The sequence below is a fragment of the Phyllobates terribilis genome, unplaced genomic scaffold, assembly GCF_046119375.1.
Source record: "Phyllobates terribilis strain yellow unplaced genomic scaffold, ASM4611937v1 Scaffold_1__5_contigs__length_1240528914, whole genome shotgun sequence".
Classification (NCBI taxonomy): domain Eukaryota; kingdom Metazoa; phylum Chordata; class Amphibia; order Anura; family Dendrobatidae; genus Phyllobates; species Phyllobates terribilis.
In genome coordinates this window covers 1,132,586,359-1,132,607,168 of record NW_027362761.1, presented here as the reverse complement: position 1 = coordinate 1,132,607,168, position 20,810 = coordinate 1,132,586,359, and the positions used below count along the sequence as shown (strand labels likewise).

Below are 20,810 nucleotides of genomic sequence, written 5' to 3'. Positions count from 1 at the left end.
GGGTGATGGTTTTTGGGGTTGATGTCAGCTGTGTAGTGTTAAAAAACACAGCTGGCATCAAGCCCTGGGGTTAGTACTGTAGAAGCTTCTATCAGACATTACTAACCCAGTAATAAAACAAAACACACACACACAAAATCACTGTAATGAAATAAATACTCCCCAGACTTTCCCTCGTTCACCACTTTATTCAAAAAGGAAAAAAATCCCACGCAGGTCCGCCGTAATCCACTAAATCCACTACAAGCTATTTATCTATTATCTCGTATGGGTCCGTATGATCTGTGCTGCCGGTAAAAAAGGGACATGTCAGCGTGTGGAGTACACGGACACGCGGTCCTTGTGAAAACACAAACAAGTGCGCAGCCCCATAGACTATAATGGCTTTGTGTGTGTACGTGTCTCCGGTACGTGTCAAAACAGACGCCACACGTCATGGAAACACCAATGTTTGAAGGGGACCTAAGGCTATGTTCACTTGGCGTTTTTGCCGCGTCTTTTTTTTCCTGAAAAGAAGCTGGTTTTACAGCAAAAGCTCTGAGATTTCAGAAATCTCGTGCACACGCTTGAATTTTTTTCCTTACTGAATTTGAGAACTGCAGCGTTACCGTAAATATACTGTGCGTCAATTCTTTCATCGTTTTTGCATAGTTTTTTTTTACTCTTAGAAAGTAATGTGAAACTACAAAAATGCTGAAAAAAAGCAGCATTTTTACTGTCAAAAGTGAAGGTTTTACGGGCAGAGTAAAAAAAAAAATGTTTGCAAAAACGCCACGAGTGAACATAGCCTTAGGGGTGCTCTCACAGAAATTTGCAAGATCTGCTACAAAATATGCTCGGGTTACATGTGGATTCTCTTTCAGATTTGCATGAAAATTGCATCCTTCTGTCCACATTCCGACTAGACGTGTCCTGCCTCTCTCAACTCACTAGTATTGAGTGAGGCCTCACATGTCTAGTCGGCATGTGACCACATGTATGCAAAATTGCATATTTGAGGTCACGCACCTGCCCACTCCCGAATGGAGACTTGAACCCCAATCCTGGACAATCCCTTTAAATACCAACTATCTGCCTAGTTTCCCATCTCCGAGAGCACAATGGGCTAATAGATTCACCTAGGACTCTCTTAAAGTTGCGATCCTCAAATTTGTGAAACTGATTTGACCAATGTATCTTAATGAATTGGGAAAATGTAGATCGGCAGATCAAAAACTGAGGCTTCAGTGGGTGCAGAGGTGGCTGTCCTGCCCAATTGTTGGCACAACGAGGGAGAGGGCGATGAATCGGTGAAGGGCATCCTCGCTGCCGCTGCTCAGGTCACTTGTTTCAGGATTATTTGCCTGGGTAGTTTTGCAGAATTTCAACTGTTTGCTTCTTGCTTGATTGCCTTAAATGTGCAATAAAAACCTTTTGTTTCCAGAGGGACAGAGAGAGATGAATATTTCATGGCAGGATGATCAGCGCTGTGTATCTGCTGGGGGGGTTTCACAATCTTCGGTTAGAAGAGTCGTTATGTTGGGCAATACCAGCGGCCGGAGGCTCAGTGACTCCGGTGTGTGGAAATGATCTCTCCAGTCCAGTGCAGGAAAAGTGCTAAAGCCTGGGAGAGATTAGGAGTTCTGCCCCATTAACCATTTGGCTGCCACACTGGACAGCTGGCTGGTTCTGGCAGGAGCTATGAAGGTAGCAGGTGTGCGATTAATGGTGGCATCAGCACTGGTAAAAGTATCCATATGCAATCCCAAATATTTATCGGCTTTTCTTGGCGCAGCTTTTTGTTTGTTCATTATATGTTTATTTTATTGCCATAACACTTATTATGATGGCGGAAATAGACCCTGATGATTAGCCCGTCCATCGTGGGCTGATTTACTGTATCTGCCCCCCCAGGTATCTGTATGTACAGCTGGTACCGTTACTAGTCGATTAGTAATAAGCCAACCATAGGATGTAGATTTACATTATTATAACTATTTTTAGATTTAAACTATAAAGATTTTTAAATATGTTCTGGATACAAAGGGCACAAACGGAAAATGGACGCCCATTGGTGACCTTTTTTTTTATACCCTCTATAGCCCCCACCTATCCACCAATCAGGTAAACCTTAAAGGAGTTTTCCCACGAACAAAAGGAACATGGTCTGATCATACCACAGCTCCTGGGCAGGGAGAAAGCAACAGAGTATACAGACAGGACAGCAGGGGATCACAGCTGATTCTTTCTTTGAAGTAAAATATTGTTTAGAAACAGGTAGGGAAATGTTTTATCTCACAAAGAATCCGCTGTGATCCCTGCTGTCCTGTCTGTATACTCTTTTGCTTCCTCCCCTGCCCAGGAGCTGTGGTATGATCAGACCATGTTCCTGTACGGTCAGACACAGCCATTACACAGTACACAGCAGGGGCACATTTATAAGATTATCTCAGCACACAAACATTTTATTTAAACACATCCAATTGTGGAAATTATTATTATTCCAAGATCTATTGATTAAAATCAACTTTTGTTTGTGGGAAACCCCCTTTAAAATCCCCTCATCCTTGCCCTTCTCCCTCTAAGTTTCCCGCTCTAAAGACTCCTCCGAACAGATGACCCCTAACAAACCTAAGTTTAGGCCCTGCTTCTGTTCATGGGGCCCTCTCTTGAGCTTGGGGGGTACAGTCCGGGCCATTGCCTTAGAGGGACTTCGTGCCACCAAACAGGGTCTTTAAAATTGGATCCTCGCTACTGTGAAGATTCAGAATTGTCGGATTTCTCTTCTCCCATTTACTTATCTTTTTATGTGCTTCTAAAAAATGTGACAACAAGAATTCGATACCCTACCCGAACACCCTACCCGAACATTATTCCAAAAGTTTGATTCTGGTACCAGATCTGTAATACAGCCAGGTATGTGAGACCTTAAATGGGCTTTCTGGGCATTTTTAAAAGCTAGCTGGTGGAAGGGATATTAAAAGAAACCAAGTAGCCATGATTTGCCCTACTCTCCAGCTATGACACTCCGACCTCCTGCCCTGGACTGGAAGAGATGACCTCTCAACCCAGTCACCAATCTCTGGTGGCTTCAGCTGTAAGGAGACCGGTGATCCGGACGTCATCTCTTCTGCAGACGGACGAGTGGCAGCGATGGAGCGGAGGCAGATTCCGCCTTCATCCTTGATTTAAAAAAATAAAATGTCAATAAAAGGAGGGTTTTTTGATGATCTGTCCCACTGAAGTGAATGGGAGCTGAGCTGCAGTACCTGGGAGCGACCACTGCGGAGTGTATGGAGCTGTGCTGTTCTGTACACTATCTACATAGTAAACAGCTGATAGGTGGGAGGGCCATGTGTCGGACCCCCATTTCTATGGATAGGTTATCTGTATGAAAGGCCCGGACAGACCCTTTAATGTACTTAACTTGGATAAGAAGGAGGCTATTGTGGATATTTGAAGGGACACCAAGATTCCCTGATGCTGCTGTGTATAAAGTGTCATTTCCATGTATATTTTATAGTGGGGGGTGAAGTTCTCCTCTTAATGTCTGGCTTTGTGCTTGTAAATGCGCTCCCATATGTTGCGGTGCACATGCTATTTTGGTCCCGGTAAGTAAATATGGATGCTTGTGCTTCTGTGGCCGTTCACCTTGAGCTGTCCTTCTGCCATGGCTCGCTCAGCTGCAGCGCTCCTCCCTCTGCTGTCACACTGCGGCTGGCACTGCTCCGCTGCTGCTGCTGCTGCTACGCGGACACTGTGTGCTGTCAGGGCCAGGAGCATCATCAGCCGCAGTCATACCCTATACATTATATAGAGGCCCAGTCAGGGTCCTCTAATCTGACGTCCAGTAATCCAGTAAAAGATAAACCCCAATTACAGTAGAATGTAGAATGTGACAAGAACTCTCAGCAGCGCCATGGCTGCACTATGTAGGAATACAGCTGACAATCAGAGGGATTTATAGGACCAGAAAACCATTGCTGCTTGCTTTCAAAACAGCGCCACACTTATTCAAAGGTTATGTATGGTACTGCAGGTCAGCTTCATTCACTTCTGCAATACCAGACTCAACCTTAGGCCACGGCCCCACTATCAGTATTTGGCCAGTATTTTTTCTCAGGAGTGGGAGACAAAACCAGGAGTGGGTGATAAATGCAGAATTGGTGACTTGTTTCTATTATACATTTTCTCTGATTGTTCCTCACCTGGTTTTGGCTCCCACTCCTGAGAAAAAATACTGACCGAATACTGACCAAATACTGATAGTGGGGCCGAATACTGATAGTAGGGCCGCAGCCTTAGGACAAGTGTGGTGCTGATTTTGGAAAAAAGCGGCCATGTTTTCTGATCCCATACTACCCTGTTATTGCTTTTTTCAGAAAATTATGTTTTTACATTTTTTTACATTATGTTACTGTGAAGTCAGTTGAAATAATGTGAAACAGACTAGAAATAGTGCTTTTTTAACCCTTTTTGGTGATTTTTTTTGGACATTGGATCTTCTGTGTGTTCAGTGAGTAATGTGAATGTTCCCTTAGACCTCATTCAAATTTTTAGTGTGTCATCAGTGTTTGATCAGAGTCTCGTCAGTGTTTGATCAGAGTCTCGTCAGTGTTTGATCAGAGTCTCGTCAGTGATTGATCAGAGTCTCGTCAGTGATTGATCAGTGTCATCAGTGATTGATCAGAGTCTCGTCAGTGTTTGATCAGAGTCTCGTCAGTGTTTGATCAGAGTCTCGTCAGTGATTGATCAGAGTCTCGTCATTGATTGATCAGAGTCTCGTCAGTGATTGATCAGAGTCTCGTCATTGATTGATCAGAGTCTCGTCAGTGATTGATCAGAGTCTCGTCATTGATTGATCAGAGTCTCGTCAGTGATTGATCAGTGTGTCATCAGGTTTTATCACCATACTGTTTATTTTTACATACAAAAAGATTTCTGAAACTTCTCTTATCAATTAGATTTTTTTCACGGACCATTAGATTTGCATTGGCGAGGATGAACCGTGACTAATGTGACATTAGATGAAAGCCTTTGTTCTCCTCCTTTCATATAACATAATTGAAGGGGTCCCCACTATATACGTACTCCCCTCCCCACCTCCACTCTCCTGGTACACAGACTGCTGTGTAAGAGCGGATCTTGATCTTTAAGGTTTTTTTTTACGTTTTTACCTATCCATAGGATAAAAGAAACTCTTCCAAATCACTGCTGAAGTCCAAGAATGTGTAGACCGAGACATTCAGCATGGAGCAGAGGTGGTGTGTGCCCCCTATCCTTCATTGTCTATGACACTGACTGTGATAGCCCTGTTTTGGAGATCGGTCCTAGCAGTTGTTTCCAGAGATTGGGCATATCCATAGGATGGGGAGAACTTCAAAACTCAGCACAAGCTTAATATTTTCTTGAACTATATGGGTGCTTATTCATCTATAAGACCACAATGTAACACTATATAGGAAATGCCAGGGAGACCCAGGATCATCTGCCAGGTGATGTCACTCAGATTACAACTCTTTAATATATGGAGTGCACCCATGGCAGAATATGTGGGTACTTAAAGGGAATCTCTTAGCAGGCTTTTGTTATGTAATCTGAGGGCAGCATTGTATAGGGGCAGAGATCTTGATTCCAGGGATGTGTCACTTACTGGTCTGTGAATTGCTGTTTCAATAAAATCAGTGTTTTATCAGCAGGAGATTATCACTAGAGGACTAGATGTCTTGTGCCTTCTAGTCAACTGCTCTGTATAACCCCGCCCCCACCACTGATTGGCAGGCTTATGCCTATGAACAGTGTTCACAGAAAGTTGCCAATCAGTGATTTGGGCGGGGATATACAGAGCTCAGCATTCAGAGAACTGGTTGATCTGCAGCAGATAAAACAGGGATTCTATCAAAACTGCAACAAGCAGCCCAGTAAGTGACAAATTGCTGGAATCAGGGTCTCTGCCTCTACATCAGTTTACCTAGCAAAAACTTGCTGACAGATTCCCTTTAATACCTGCCATAATATGGGAGTACAATGGAAAACAGGAGTTCACTGCTGAAGGTGCTGGACTATGGGGGTAGCCAGCGGCCCTATTATACCCCACGTTACCAAGTAAAGTGCCAGCCTTCCTTGGCACAGCACCAGCCACTACAGAAGGGGCTAGACTATGAGTGTGTGCATGTTCTAAGGGAAGGCAATTTGGGGAGTTACTCAGGGCCACTATTATCTAGTGAGAGCCGTCACATACTGAACCATCAATCAAGGCAGCACAGATTTTGGCTCTGTGGCATCGGGGTGCTGGGTTTGAATCCGACCAAAAAAATGTAATTTAAATGGAATTTTCCCTGTGTTTTTGCATTGGTTTCCTCCAAAATATGCTGATAGGTATATTCATCCTAAAATGGGGAAATTAGATTGTGAATGCTGGTCGGCATAGGGAGCATTAGTAATCTGTGTACAGCGCTCGGTATAGGGAGCAGTAGTAATCTGTGTACAGCGCTCGGTATAGGGAGCAGTAGTAATCTGTGTACAGCGCTCGGTATAGGGAGCAGTAGTAATCTGTGTACAGCGCTCGGTATAGGGAGCAGTAGTAATCTGTGTACAGCGCTCGGTATAGGGAGCAGTAGTAATCTGTGTACAGCGCTCGGTATAGGGAGCAGTAGTAATCTGTGTACAGCGCTCGGTATAGGGAGCAGTAGTAATCTGTGTACAGCGCTCGGTATAGGGAGCAGTAGTAATCTGTGTACAGCGCTCGGTATAGGGAGCAGTAGTAATCTGTGTACAGCGCTCGGTATAGGGAGCAGTAGTAATCTGTGTACAGCGCTCTGTATAGGGAGCAGTAGTAATCTGTGTACAGCGCTCGGTATAGGGAGCAGTAGTAATCTGTGTACAGCGCTCGGTATAGGGAGCAGTAGTAATCTGTGTACAGCGCTCGGTATAGGGAGCAGTAGTAATCTGTGTACAGCTCTCGGTATAGGGAGCAGTAGTAATCTGTGTACAGCGCTCGGTATAGGGAGCAGTAGTAATCTGTACAGCTCTCGGTATAGGGAGCAGTAGTAATCTGTGTACAGCGCTCGGTATAGGGAGCAGTAGTAATCTGTGTACAGCGCTCGGTATAGGGAGCAGTAGTAATCTGTGTACAGCGCTCGGTATAGGGAGCAGTAGTAATCTGTGTACAGCGCTATGGATTGTGCTGCCGCCAGCCCCGTTATCGCTTTACTATCTGGTATGTCACAGTGCTGTATTATTATACTGACCTTCATTTCCAAAGGACTCATTAAATGGCTTGTAATTAGACGGCTGTGATTGCTCAGGGCCTGATGTGGGCGCTGTCACTGGCCGCAGATTTTATGGAGCGCTGACTTGTAGTCTCCCACCACAATGCCCCTCTGTACTGCGGACAGCCGAGCGGAGCCCGCAGCAGATTAATAAGGATAATCTGATTATCTTTCTTTGAAATTCGATTCCAGCTCAGAAATTGTTGCCTTCAAGTTCGATTTAACTTCTCCACTCAGCGGTAGCTCCTTAAATACGGCTTTTGGGTTTTATATAGTGCACGTCATTTACCCTCACTCCGTATACTGTCCCCGGGGAAACACCGCTATGGCCCTGTTCATATCTGCGTCATGACCCTGTGCCGGATCCATCCCAAAACAGTTTCCATTCATTTCAGATTTCTGGCTAAGCCTATGTTCAGATGAGTATGTCAGAAATGTCATCCGTATTATCACCCGTTTGTTTTATTACATTCATATGTCATCGGATTTTTTTTACTCATTTGTTAAGCTTTTTTTAAGACCTTTCTATGTTATTAAATGCAAAGAATCAGTAAAAAAAAGATACCCTACAGATGGTGCCCTTCTTCTGTACTTTGTCCCCCAAAATTGGACGATTTATTGTGGTTCGCTTGTCATCCATATGTCTGTTTTTGACATTCATATGAGATTTGATCCATCCATATAAAATCTGATTTTTTACATCCAAAATTAAAAAAAAAAATTAAAGGCCTAGTACTGTTTCCTATGTAATCTTTGCAATGAATCTGTTAAAAACTGATGCCATAGAGATAATGTCTGTATGGCATTTTTTTTTTTTTTTTTTTTGAGAGTCCTTTGACATATTAGATGGCTGTTGGTTGAACAGTTGTTTGACTGATCGTGCAGGTGACAGCCATCTCAGCCAGCTGTTCTATACACAGGAACATTCACTTGGCCAACACTCCTGGATTCTCAGTGAAAGAGCCACCAGCTGACACTTCATCAGCCCCCGACTGATCTCAGAGAGAACAATATGGTGGGCAGTCCGAAATCTGATATGCGGGATCAAAATTTTCCCCAACAATCAAACACTTCCAGATCTCATCTCATAGTAGTCAGTGTGGAGTAGCACTGTGAGATGAGATCTGGAAGTGTTTGTAGTAATACTTAACTCAACTCTACTGTATCTCTGCACAGTAGCTGCAGAGATCAGTGAGGAGAGGAGGGCGTGTTCATTTCTCCCCTGAATGATGCCGCCTGCTTATGATTGGTCAACCTCATGCAGAGGAACAAGCACACGCCCCCAGAGACAAATCTCTGGTATTGCCTAGTTGAGCTGCAACATAAATTCGAACCTAAACTTTAGAAGCTAATATATCCGCAACAGAGAGGAGAAATTAAAAAAATAAAAACTAAGTTTTATTCAGCTGTGCAGCCACTATTTCAAGATGCGGCCAATTTAACATGCACAAACTAATGAAAGGGTTTGTCCAGTTAAAAAATACTTGAAAGTGCTTGAAGCAGCCATATGCCTTATTAATATACTTCAGTTATCACAGTTTCTTTACTTCCAGTGCTGTGTAAGAAGAAGTCACAGGACTAAAAATGGAGCTGTTAAATCTTTAACTAGAAGGCATATCTGAAGATCATGGCACCTGTAATAATTAGTATACCAAGGCCAGTTTCACTGATGTCCAACCTTCACAGTATGACAAACTCAGGATCGGCCGCGGATCTTCTGACCTGGACTCAACAGTCTCGTTAACATATATGAGACTGTCGAGTGGGCGGTCAGTCTGGACATCGACTCAGATCATGAATGTCAGACGTGTGAAACTGGCTTAACAAGTACAACTTACTATTTTTAAACACATTTCAATGATGTAATCTAATCTTAGACATAGATTATGCCATAAATTTTTGATATCAAATTACTAGGAACAATTGGAGTTTAACTGCACTGCTGGATTGCCAAAAGCATGGATCCGAAGACCAGGGGTTAATAAAAATAGTTTGTCAACGCATTTCAAAGTCAAACCGACTCCTTCATCAGGACAACCACATAGAAGTATTTAATGTCGGTTTGACTTTGAATCGCGTTGACAATAAACTATTTTTATTAACCTCTTGTCTTCGGATGCAAGCGTTTGGCAATCCAGCAGCGCTAAAGCCCTCTCTTTCTGGGTAATTCGGCACTTTGAATCCCCATGGATACTGCAGCAGCTTATATTTTCACGCTATACAGTGGTTGTATCAACACAACACACCACCAGCTGAGCAAACAACTACATGTTTACCTACTCTGCATTATCTGGATAAGATCCTCTTTGTGCTTTATGTTCTCCTTAGCTTCATAAATGCTTGATAAGATACCAGTCCCACCACCATGTCACGGGTGTGTCAGGTTTGACAGACAGTCATTCTGGGTCCAGCTGTAGATGGTCGCTGGGCTTGGCTTTGCAGACACCTTCTTGATCCTTTCATCTCTGAAGTGTAGTGGTATCCTTCTCTCGCTAGGACCCAGCAGTGATCTGCAACTTCTGCTGCTAATTGACACACCCTTGCTTGATATTTAAAAACCCTCAGTGTCTCCAGAGAGTCCCCGGTGATAGAACTATTTTCCTCTGCTGAGGCCTGGAGTTCTAGCAGTCAGCTAGTTTCTTCTTGGAGTTTCTTGGTGGATTGTTGTCATGCTCTCTCTAGTGTCTTCTCAAAGCTAAGTGTATCCCCTTGTCTGTTTTCCTTGTTTGTCTTTAGTTGCAGTGGGGCTGAGTAGTGCTCACCCCTTCCCCTCCCTACCTAGGGCCTAGCTCTAGGGTCAGTTAGGGATTAGGTTTCCTGCTCGGCGATAGGTGCGTAAATTATTTAGGGACGATAGCGGAGTCAGGGTGTTGTTAGATCTGCCTAGGGGGTCTCCACTCTCCTTTTCCATAGTTGTTTGGCTTTCCCCCTTTTCCCATCGTCATACACTTGTTCCTTCCATTACCTAACAGGACACACTGGAAGTGAAGAAATGGCTGCGTATTCTTGGGTGTGAGAATTTGAAAACAGCCCACAATAGATCACATGGAAAAACTCACAATGAATGGAAAGGAAAGCCGCAAAATCCACAAGTCTAGCATATCTTTTTTTTTTTTTTTAATTTTTACCATTTTTGTATAAAATATAATAACTATGTGATTTAGAAAAGTGCTAGACAGCAAGACCGATCGTTTGAGTGAATCGTGACTGGGTACAACACCATCTTTTTTTCTGCTGCACATCCCCTTTCCTCTGTGTTCACCCTATAACAGGGATGTCAAACTCAAATACACCGTGGGCCAAAATTAAAAACTTGAACAAAGTCACGGGCCAACCTTGATATTTATTAAAAACATGTCTACAATTGAGGAAGTTTTTCCTTATCATTCCTTACAGAATAATGGGCCCTACATATTCCGCCATACAATATAATGGCTCCACATAGTCCTCCATTCAGAATAATGGCACCACATAGTTCTCTGTACAGTACAATGGGCCCCACATAGTCTTCCATACAGTATAATGGCCCCACATAGTCCTCCATACAGTATAATGGGCCCCACATAGTCCTCCATACAGAATATTGGTCCCCACATAGTCCTCCATACAGAATAATGGTCCCACATAGTCCTCCATACAGTGTAATGGCCCAACATAGTCCTCCATACAGTATAATGACCCAACATAGTCCTCCATACAGAATAATGGGCCCCACATAGTCCTTCATACAGAATAATGGCCCCACATAGTCCTTCATACAGAATAATGGCCCAACATAGTCCTCCATACAGTATAATGGTCCTACATAGTCCTCCATACAGAATAATGGCACCACGCTGTACTCCATACAGTTTAATGACCCCACATAGTCCACCATACAGTATAATGGCCCCACATAGTCCTCCATACAGTATAATGGCCCCACATAGTGCTTCATACAGTATAATGGCCCCACGTAGTGCTTCATACAGTATAATGGCACCACATAGTCCTCCATACAGAATAATGGACCCCACATAGTTGTCCATATACAGAGAAAAACCAAAAACAAGCAAAATACCCAAATAACTAGAAGTAAATGGATAAATCTCACAGTGCATAAAAATAATGATAAATAATAAAGGGTATTTAGTAAAGTTAACATAAACTTTGATCAAAATAATGTAAAAGCCATCCCGCCACGTCACGGCAACCCTTATGGGACAGTCCTAACTCTAATACTAAAACCTTACCATTTGTCAAGTGACATACATATGGATAAGGGCAGAGAGACTGAACTCCTAGTAGAAGCATGGACCTGAGAGGCAGAATGAACCTTTCAGCTCAGACAAAGGGCGGCCACACCCTTATATGCACTGAAGCTCACTAAACTACAAAGAAAAAACCTGGGAGTCTGAACTGAAACTTAAATTGATGTGCATGCAAAATGTAAATGCATGTTCACATAAGGCCACTAGACAGAGAAAAACCAAAGATTAGCAAAATACCCAAATAACTAGAAGTAAATGGATAAATCGCACAGTGCATAAAAATAATGATAAATAATAACGGGTATTTGGTTAACATAAATTTTGATCTAAATATTGTAAAAGCCATCCCGCAACGTCACGGCAACCCTTATGGGACAGTCCTAACTCTAATATTAAAACCTAGTTATTTGGGTATTTTGCTTGTCTTTGGTTTTTCTCTGTCTAGTGGCCTTATGTGAAGATGCATTTACATTTTGCATGCACATCAATTTACGTTTCAGTTCAGACTCCCAGGTTTTTTCTTTGTAGTCCTCCATACAGTATAATGGGCCCCACATAGTCCTTCATACAGTGTAATGGCCCCACATATTCCTCCATACAGAATAATGGCACCACACAGTACTTCATACAGAATAATGGCCCCACATAGTACTTCATACAGTATAATGGCCCCACATAGTCCTCCATACAGTATAATGGGCCCCATATAGTCCTCCATACAGAATACTGGCACCACACAGTACTCCATACAGTATAATGGCCCCACATAGTGCTTCATACAGAATAATGGGCCCCACATAATCCTCCATACAGTATAATGGCCCCACATAGTCCTCCATACAGTATAATCGCCCCACATAGTCCTCTATACAGTATAATGGCCCCACATAGTCCTCCATACAGAATAATGGCCCCACATTGTGCTCCATACAGTATAATGGCCCCACATAGTCCTCCATACAGTATAATGGCCCCACATAGTCCTCCATAAGTATAATAGCCCCACATAGTCCTCCATACAGAATAATGGGCCCACATAGCCCTCCGTACAGTACAATGGGCCCCACATAGTCCTCCATACAGAATAATGGGCCCACATAGTCCTCCATACAGTATAATAGCCCCACATAGTCCTCCATACAGTATAATGGGCCCACATAGTCCTCCATACAGTATAATGGGCCCACATAGTCCTCCATACAGTATAATGGGCCCACATAGTGCACCATACAGTATAATGGCCCCACATAGTCCTCCATACAGTATAATGGCCCCACATAGTCCTCCATACAGTATAATGGGCCCACATAGTGCACCATACAGTATAATGGCCCCACATAAAATAAAAAAAAAATAATAAAATACATCTACCCCGGTCCCCCGCTGCTCCGGTTAGGATGACAATACGGTTGAAGGCGCAATGACGAGGGAAGAGGGGGGCTGTGCCAGTGTCACGGGCCAAATATTGCCACCCTGCAGGTCAAATTTGGCCCACGGGCCAGAGCTTGACACGTGTATCCAACATATTTTAAAAATATCCATTGTTATGTATTACACTAAAGAAAATACCAAATTCTACAAAAATCTAACAGCAAGCCATTGTAGATACAGAGAGTTCTTCCCTTCGATCCCGCTTCATTGGTATTTTGCAGCCTATAGTAATGAGATCCTGACGTGGTGCTTCCTCCCTGTTATAAATAGCCCTTCCTCCATACGCCTTATGTTTAAGGGACGATTTTCCCACCGGATTTAGTTTTCTGTGTTTATATTTTAACCAGGCCGATAATTTATTTTCTGGTTGTCAGAGGTCTGCTACCTACATAGAGGCCCGGCTATAAAGTAGATTTTCTTTTCAGAATTCTTACCTTGTCGATAGATATAAAGAAAAAAATGTGTGTATCACTTATATTCTCTACTGTAAAATATTGATGACTTTATCAGCTTTCTACTGGCATTGTGCTGCATACCAGGCCGAAATACCACCTTATACGCAATCTAAATTATTAAAAATCACCACCCACTCGCGCTATACAATTACTAGAAGAAATGCAGCTGCTGGTAGTAGAGCAGGTTTCGTGTGATCACCCGCCTGTGGGGATAAATGTAGTGAAAGGAGTATATACTACCGCGCTCGCAGACGTCAAAAATAAGTGTCTGAAAGAATCTAGAACACCAGGGTAGACATATGTCAGGAGTAATGTGGCTAATGCCGTAATAGACCTACCTACAATAGTGTCAATAATAAAATGGAAAAAAAAAATCCCTGCACCTGCAATCCCCTATTGTGCTGCTATAGGGATCACAGAGAAAACTGATAAAACCATCCAATTAGACACTACATATGAACCAGTGCAGTGGATAGCACAATGGTTAAAGTACCTGTGTCGTTTGCTTTGTCCTCCTATATTGTGGTGGGTCCTGGAATCCTCGTATAATGCTTGGCGGTGAAAAAGGCTGTAATGGGAGCGTCCTCCCAGAGATGCTCCTTACCGTGAATCTTCAGCTGGCGCTCACCCGCGGCGTGCACCGGCCGGAAGCTACGCCGCTATCTGATGCTGCACACGGGGGGGGGAATAGTTAGGGTGAAGACACTGCTCAGAGAGCCTCAGAGCGGCCACAAAATCCAACGCGTTTCAAAGGAATCACTGTCCTTCTACTTTTTCACCGCCAGGCAATCTAAATTATACTTGTATGCGGCAAAATATTAATACAGATCTGCTTTTCTCTTGTAGGATCGTAGCCGAATGTACGACAGCTTGAATATGCACTCATTGGAAAACTCCCTCATTGAAATAATGAGAGCCGAACATGATCCCTTAAAAGGTGAGTAGACGTGACGTCACTTGTAGCATCGTGTTATTGTCTGTGGCTTATATGTTCATATGTTGTCAGGGTTCTTATTGATTACATGGACTCGGACTCCTCTAAATGGTGGCCACGTAATTATACATTTGCCCTGAAGGGGAAATGCGTGGCTGACCGCCTGTCTCGCAAGGTGTGGGAAAGACTAAGTGCAACACGAAGGAAAGAGGGGGAGGAAGCCCAAACACTAAGGAAAGGGGGAGTGGAGACCCTTAGGCAGATCTAATATCACCATGTCTACCCTACTATCCCTATATAGGTTCCACACCTATTGCCGAGCAGGACCCTAAACCCTGAATGTCCCTAGAGGTAGGCCCTAGTTAGGGAGGGGGAGAGGTGAGCACTGGTCAGGCCCCACTACAAATTAAAGACAACAAGGTAGACAAACAAAGGGGATAAACTTAGCTTGAGCAGACACCAGAGAGATAACGCCAACTGTCCTCCAAGGGCACCAGAGAAGAAGCTAGCCAACTGCTAGTGCTCCAAGCCTGCACAAAGGTACATAGAAGTATCACCGGCTATTGCCTGGAGCAAACTGAGTGTTTTTTTTATTATATAATTCTTATTGGTATTTTCATAAAACATAAGAACAAACCAAATTAAAGACGATAATCAGATACCCGTACGCAGACTGGGTATATGACAGTGCTCATAGGATTGACTGCTAATACAAACAATACAAGAATTAAGAACCATATAACTTTATAACTTACATCAACTAAGCTGACATAATATTCTATCTTATTGAAGCCATCGTGATGAAGTAATCCTTCTATACTCATACTATAAACCCTTACCTAATGATTTCTCTATCCTATTCTTTCTTCCCCTTCTTTAATTTAAGCGTAGTGGTCCCAGGCTATTTTTAAGATCCTCCAATAAATACCAAGCTGTAGAAGTGAAGGCTTCCACCATCTTTTTTTCATTTATTGAGCAACAGTTCACAATAAACTGCTTCCATTTTGGAAGAAATTTGCCAGCTTGCGTTTCCTTATTACTAAGGTGGGTTTTGTTGCTCCACTCCCATAAAATGTTTCATTTGAGCTGTCAATTCTGCAATGGGGGGAGTGTTGGGGTCTAGCCAATATTTACGTAACAATTCTTTTGCCAGTATAAGCAGGGTGTGAAGCAATTTGGGTGGGCCTCCTATCTTCCCACCAGGGTTTTCTGTGTTACTCCAGAAGTGCAACAAGGCTAGATAAGGAGAGAGGGTATATCCTGGACCCAAAATGGTGTTAATAATATCCAATACCTGTCCCCAATATGATACTGACGCGGGGCATAACCAAAGACTGTGTATAAGGTCGGAATATGGATGGTGGCATTTAGGACCTGCAGTTAGCCTATTTGATAGTGGATCTTTAAAGGCATAAATGGCCCCATGTATAATTTTATACTGAGTTTCTCTCCACGCTTCATTTATAATGTGTTTTCTTAATAAATTCCAACCTGTCCTGACCTTATCGGGATTCTCCACATCCTCCAACTACTGTATTTCCTCCAATATTTAAAAAAAATGTCCGGGTGCACCCCTAGCAGATTAGACCTCATTCAGAATAAAGAACAGCTATTGAAGGGGTACCCATTGGAGATAGCAAAATGACATCCAACTCGTTTTGGGAAACCTCAAAGGTAACGTCTTTTAAATTGGCCATAATGGAGAGTTTGATTTGTTCATATTGGAAATAATGTTGGGGAGGTAGCTTATATCTTTCCAAACACTCGGAACATGTCATCCATCTCTGCTCAGTTGGATGCCCCGTCTCATGCTGCACATAACACATCTGCATCTCTGGCTGCTGTGGGCATAAAAGGGGACAAACTTATGGTGCGGCCCCCATGCTCCCCTGACCTCAACCCCATTGAGAACCTCTGGAGCATCATCAAAAGGAGTGTCTATGATGGCGGGAGGCAGTTCACATCTAAGCAACAGCTCTGGGAGGGTATTCTGTCCTCATGCAAAACAATTGAAGCAGAAACCATCCAAAACCTGACAAATTCAATGGACGAGAGAGTTCAGAAGCTCCTTTCGAACAAGCGGTCCTATATGCAAATGTAACATCACCTAGAATAAAGTTTTGAGTTGAAAACTGTTTGATTTCAGTTTCTAATAACCTGCTAATGATTATAATTGCAAAAATGACCATTTTTTTGTTCTTTATTAAAATGAAAAGGTTGAAAACTCTGCTGTGCATAATAATTTGGAACATGCATTTTGAGTGCAGTTTGAGTTTTTTATTTTTTTTAAAATATACTGTTATCATAGGCAGTTTGTACAAAAACCTTTCAATTGTACTCTAATAGTTATTTGACTGGAAAATTACAATGACTGCAATTCATATAGGTAATTTGGGAAAATCTGAGAAAATATTATTTGCATAATAATTTGGAACACAGTGTATTATGTAACGAAAGAGGCAGGCAAGATTGTAATTTCTGATGCTTGGAAAATCAATGCCTCCGTCGTCTTTGGAAGCCATAAGTTTGTTCAGACTAATCCTAGGACGTTTTCCTTTCCAAATAAAGTGACTGAAGGCTCTATTGAGTATAGTTACATCCGTGTGTTTCAGGGGTAATGGTAAGGTTTGTAGTTGATACATAATCCTGGCTGTACTGATCATTTTTACCAAATGTGCCCTACCCATAAAAGATAAGGGCAAATCTTGCCATGACTTTAATTGGCTAATGATTTTTTTTATAAGAGGGGGATAGTTGAAGGTGTATACAGATGAAGGCGAGCAACCTATTTTAATTCCCAGGTAGGTGATCTAGGAGGTTGCTAAGGATATAACTTTTAAAGACCCATTTGGGCAGAGTTTTATTCCCTTCTCGGTTAATGAGAGTATTTCACACTTTTTAACATTAATTTTAAACCCAGAATAAGAACCAAAATTTTTAAGCAAGTCAAACACTATTGGCAAATGTTGAATGGGATCAGACATAAATAGAATGACGTCATCTGCAAAAAAAAGCCTCCTGAATTGATCTCCTAGTAAACTGGATACCTGAGAAAGTGCTTGGATCAGACAGAATATGGACTATGGGCTCCAGAGCTAAGTTGAAGAGTAGGGGGGACAACGGACAACCTTGTCTCGTTCCCTTCTCAAGGGGAAAGGGAGTGGACAAGAAACCCGGGGTGTATACCTGAGCCCTTGCGGACGAATAGAAATTGTGTATGTAATTAAAGAAGGGGCCTGTTGATAACATTTTTGTTAAGACTTTGTATAGCTACTCCCAATTTATGTTATCAAATGCCTTTTCCGCGTCCAATGAAACAATCGCTGGGGAGCCTTTTGAGTTAGATGAGGAGTTTATTTTATCCAGTGCCAATAGTACTTTTCTGATCTTCAGCGTGGCAGAGCGACCTTTTACAAAACCTGCCTGGGCGGGAGATATGAGATGGGGTAAACTGGAGGCCACCAGTCTGTCGGCCATTATTTTAGATATGATCTTAATGTCAGTATTGGTGAGAGAGATTGGTCTGTACGAGCTGGGGGATAACGGGTCTTTGTCTGGTTTTAGTAACAATTTGATGTATGCCGTGTTTGCAGAAGGAAAAATGGGATCGCTTTGAGATATTTTGTTGAAGATTGATTCCAATAATGGGGAGATTTCCTCCCTTAAAGATTTGAAAAATTAATTTGTGTATCCATCTGGGCCAGGTGCTTAATTTGGTTTTAGTTTCTTAATTGTACTCGTGACCACTTCCAAAGAGATAGGTTTGTTCAATATAGATTTTTGTTCCTCTGAGAAGAAGGGCAGCTTGACCCTATCTAAAATTATAACTCAGGCACACTGAGTGTTTTTAACTCCCATGCAAGGGTGTGTCAATCAGCAGAAGGATTAAGAAGGCTTTTGTAATGCCAAGTGCAGTGACCTTCTATAGCCAGATCCAGAGCGACTATCTCTTACACCTGATAAACCCATGACACCGCCATGTCCACTAACCAAATCAGCTGTTTTGCTGAGGGTATCGTAAAGGATAGAGATGAGCGAACCCTAACTGTAAAGTTTAGGGTCCGTACTGGACTAGGTGTCCAATGCAGAACTCCGAACATGGACTTCTCCTGGAAGTCCGTTTTACAGTTTGGCAGTCCGGAGAGAGAGATCTCCCACGGGTCTGCCCATCCCTAGTAATGGATTGTCTTTGATGAGACAAACTGATTTTTTTAGTTAGATGCAAGTATGAGGAAAGTGGTTTGGCTCTCTCATAATTCTCTGCTCTCCAAAACAGTGGCCGAGGTTGTTAAAGGTAGTCTGTCAGCACAAAATGACTGTTCAAACAAAGCAGAACGGTTCAGTGCACCTTCCCACTTACTTTTTTTCCATCCATCCTTTCTCCGGCTCTATAAAGTCAGAAGAAGAGGAGTGCAGAGATAGATGGAAGACAAGTAGGTAGGAAGGTAAACTGAAGTGGCCATGCCAAGTGTGAACTTGTGCTTGGTTTGAACAGTCATTTTGTGCTGGCAGACTCCCTTTCAACCATCACTATAGAAGAGATTTCAGGCCTGTAACTGACTCCACCAAATTCCACGTCTTATCTACAGTATCTGCTGTGGTTGTATAACTGAAACCTCTCACATCCGTATGTTTTGGTTTATATGACACATAATCTCTAGTCTGCTTTTTATGAAATGATCTAAGTATAGATTATTTGTAAGATATGATCGTATTTCCCATACCTGGTGACCACAAACCAAAAATGAAGAAGATGATATTTTCATAATAGTAAACTTATTATTCTCCTTTGTGTTTTGCACCAAAAATCCATGTAAAGAAACCAGCAATATTCCCAATTTTCGCTTTTTCATACATAGTCATGCCGAGCTCTCCAGAAGAACAGACGCTTTTAGTGGAGGCCTTGAATATGCTCCAGAACTGTAGACGGCTGGTTGCACACATCCGATATTCATGGTCTGGGCACCGAGCGCCATGTCAGAACCAGCCACCAAATCACTGGGTTATTGGCCTATATAAGGCTGCTGAGATCGGGACTGATCTGAACGCGGACCGTGAATGTCGGATGGGTGAAGCTGACCTAAGGAGATGGGTTGTGGTGTGGAAGCAAAAGCATTTCGGGAAAGAATTGATATAACATTAATTCCTATATAATGTGCAGAATAGTCATTAAACTGTGGCAAGGAGGATTAGCAGGCAGGACCATGCGTCCCCATATCCCATTGCAGCAGATATAATTTATGGATGAATTAATTTAGGTGGACGCGCTTTACACCTCCGGTGGTTCCTCAGTGCCGCCTCAGTTGACGGTCTGTTCTGGAATATACAACACTATAGTTGCTTTTCTAATAGCGGAAACCACACTGGATCCTGTTGGAACCAATTGTACTCTATTAGGATTTGTTTAGCATTGTCGGGATCTAATGGACAACCCTACATTGCGGCTTCTGTTGTAAATGGAAACCACTACAAAGGTGAACATTGCCTGACAATAATATGACCCTTGGAATATTATTGTGCTAAGTTCATAAACCTCATTAACATTCACTAACGGTAAGATCGGTATTCCACCTCCAGGTGTGTAATATAAGATGCTTAAAGGGAACCTAATACATGCTGCTCGATCCACGGGCAGCGCATATCAGACACTGGCTGCATGATCCATGTATGTTTGACTCAGAAATGCTGCGGCGTCTCAGAGAAAAACATATATTATATTATAAGTGGCTTCTCTCCACTCGCTGCCCTTGAGTGACGGGTCTCTCCCTGCGTGTGTGTCCAACTAGTCTCCTGTGCAGCTTGATCCCCAGCGGCTTTTAAAGAGTATTCCCATCTGCAAGATTATATCCCCATATTAGTAGGTGTAATAATAACATTAGCAAATACCTCCAATTAGAAATGTAGTATAGTTCTTCTAATTCGCTGTGTGGTTTACCCCATGTGAAGGGCATTGCAGTAGCTTAGCTGTTAGTGGTCATAACCATGGATACCTAATCTACTGCCATGCCCTGCACATGAGGTAAGCAACATAGCAAATAAGTAGAACTATACTACATTTATAATTTGAGGTATTTGCTAATATTATTATTATTATTATTAATAATAATAAACCTACTACGTATTGGGATAGGGTCTTTGGAGATGGGAATACCCCTTTAAAGTATGCTTTTCTGTGAAATGTCGCAGCATTTTAGAGCTAAACATACATGGCTGAAATCATACAGACAGTGGCTAATACATGCTGCCCATGGATCTGGCAGTATGTATCAGCTGTCACGTTCCTTTTAAGGAAGTCTTAGCACAAAATGACTGTTCAAACCAAGCACAGGCATTCCAGGAACCTTTGGCATATCCGAACAGTTTAGTACACCTTCCCATCTATCTTCGCCCGCCTGTGGCTCCTGTAAAGTCACAGCATGTCAGTTAAGGAAGAGGAAGGTGGAAATAGATGAGAAACAAGTAGATGGGAAGGTGGACTGAACTGCTTGGC

General features: G+C 42.6%; 1 protein-coding gene across 4 annotated transcripts in view; it reads left to right on the top strand.

Annotated features, from left to right (window-relative positions):
* Window positions 1-20,810, top strand: part of CPEB2 (cytoplasmic polyadenylation element binding protein 2) — a 120,104-nt gene that overhangs the window by 36,608 nt on the left and 62,686 nt on the right. For all 4 annotated transcript variants that reach the window (XM_073647375.1, XM_073647358.1, XM_073647366.1 and 1 more), the window contains exon 3: window positions 14,233-14,323. In XM_073647375.1, coding sequence (XP_073503476.1) covers window positions 14,233-14,323 — 91 coding nt within the window. The remainder of the gene's footprint in view (window positions 1-14,232; window positions 14,324-20,810) is intronic.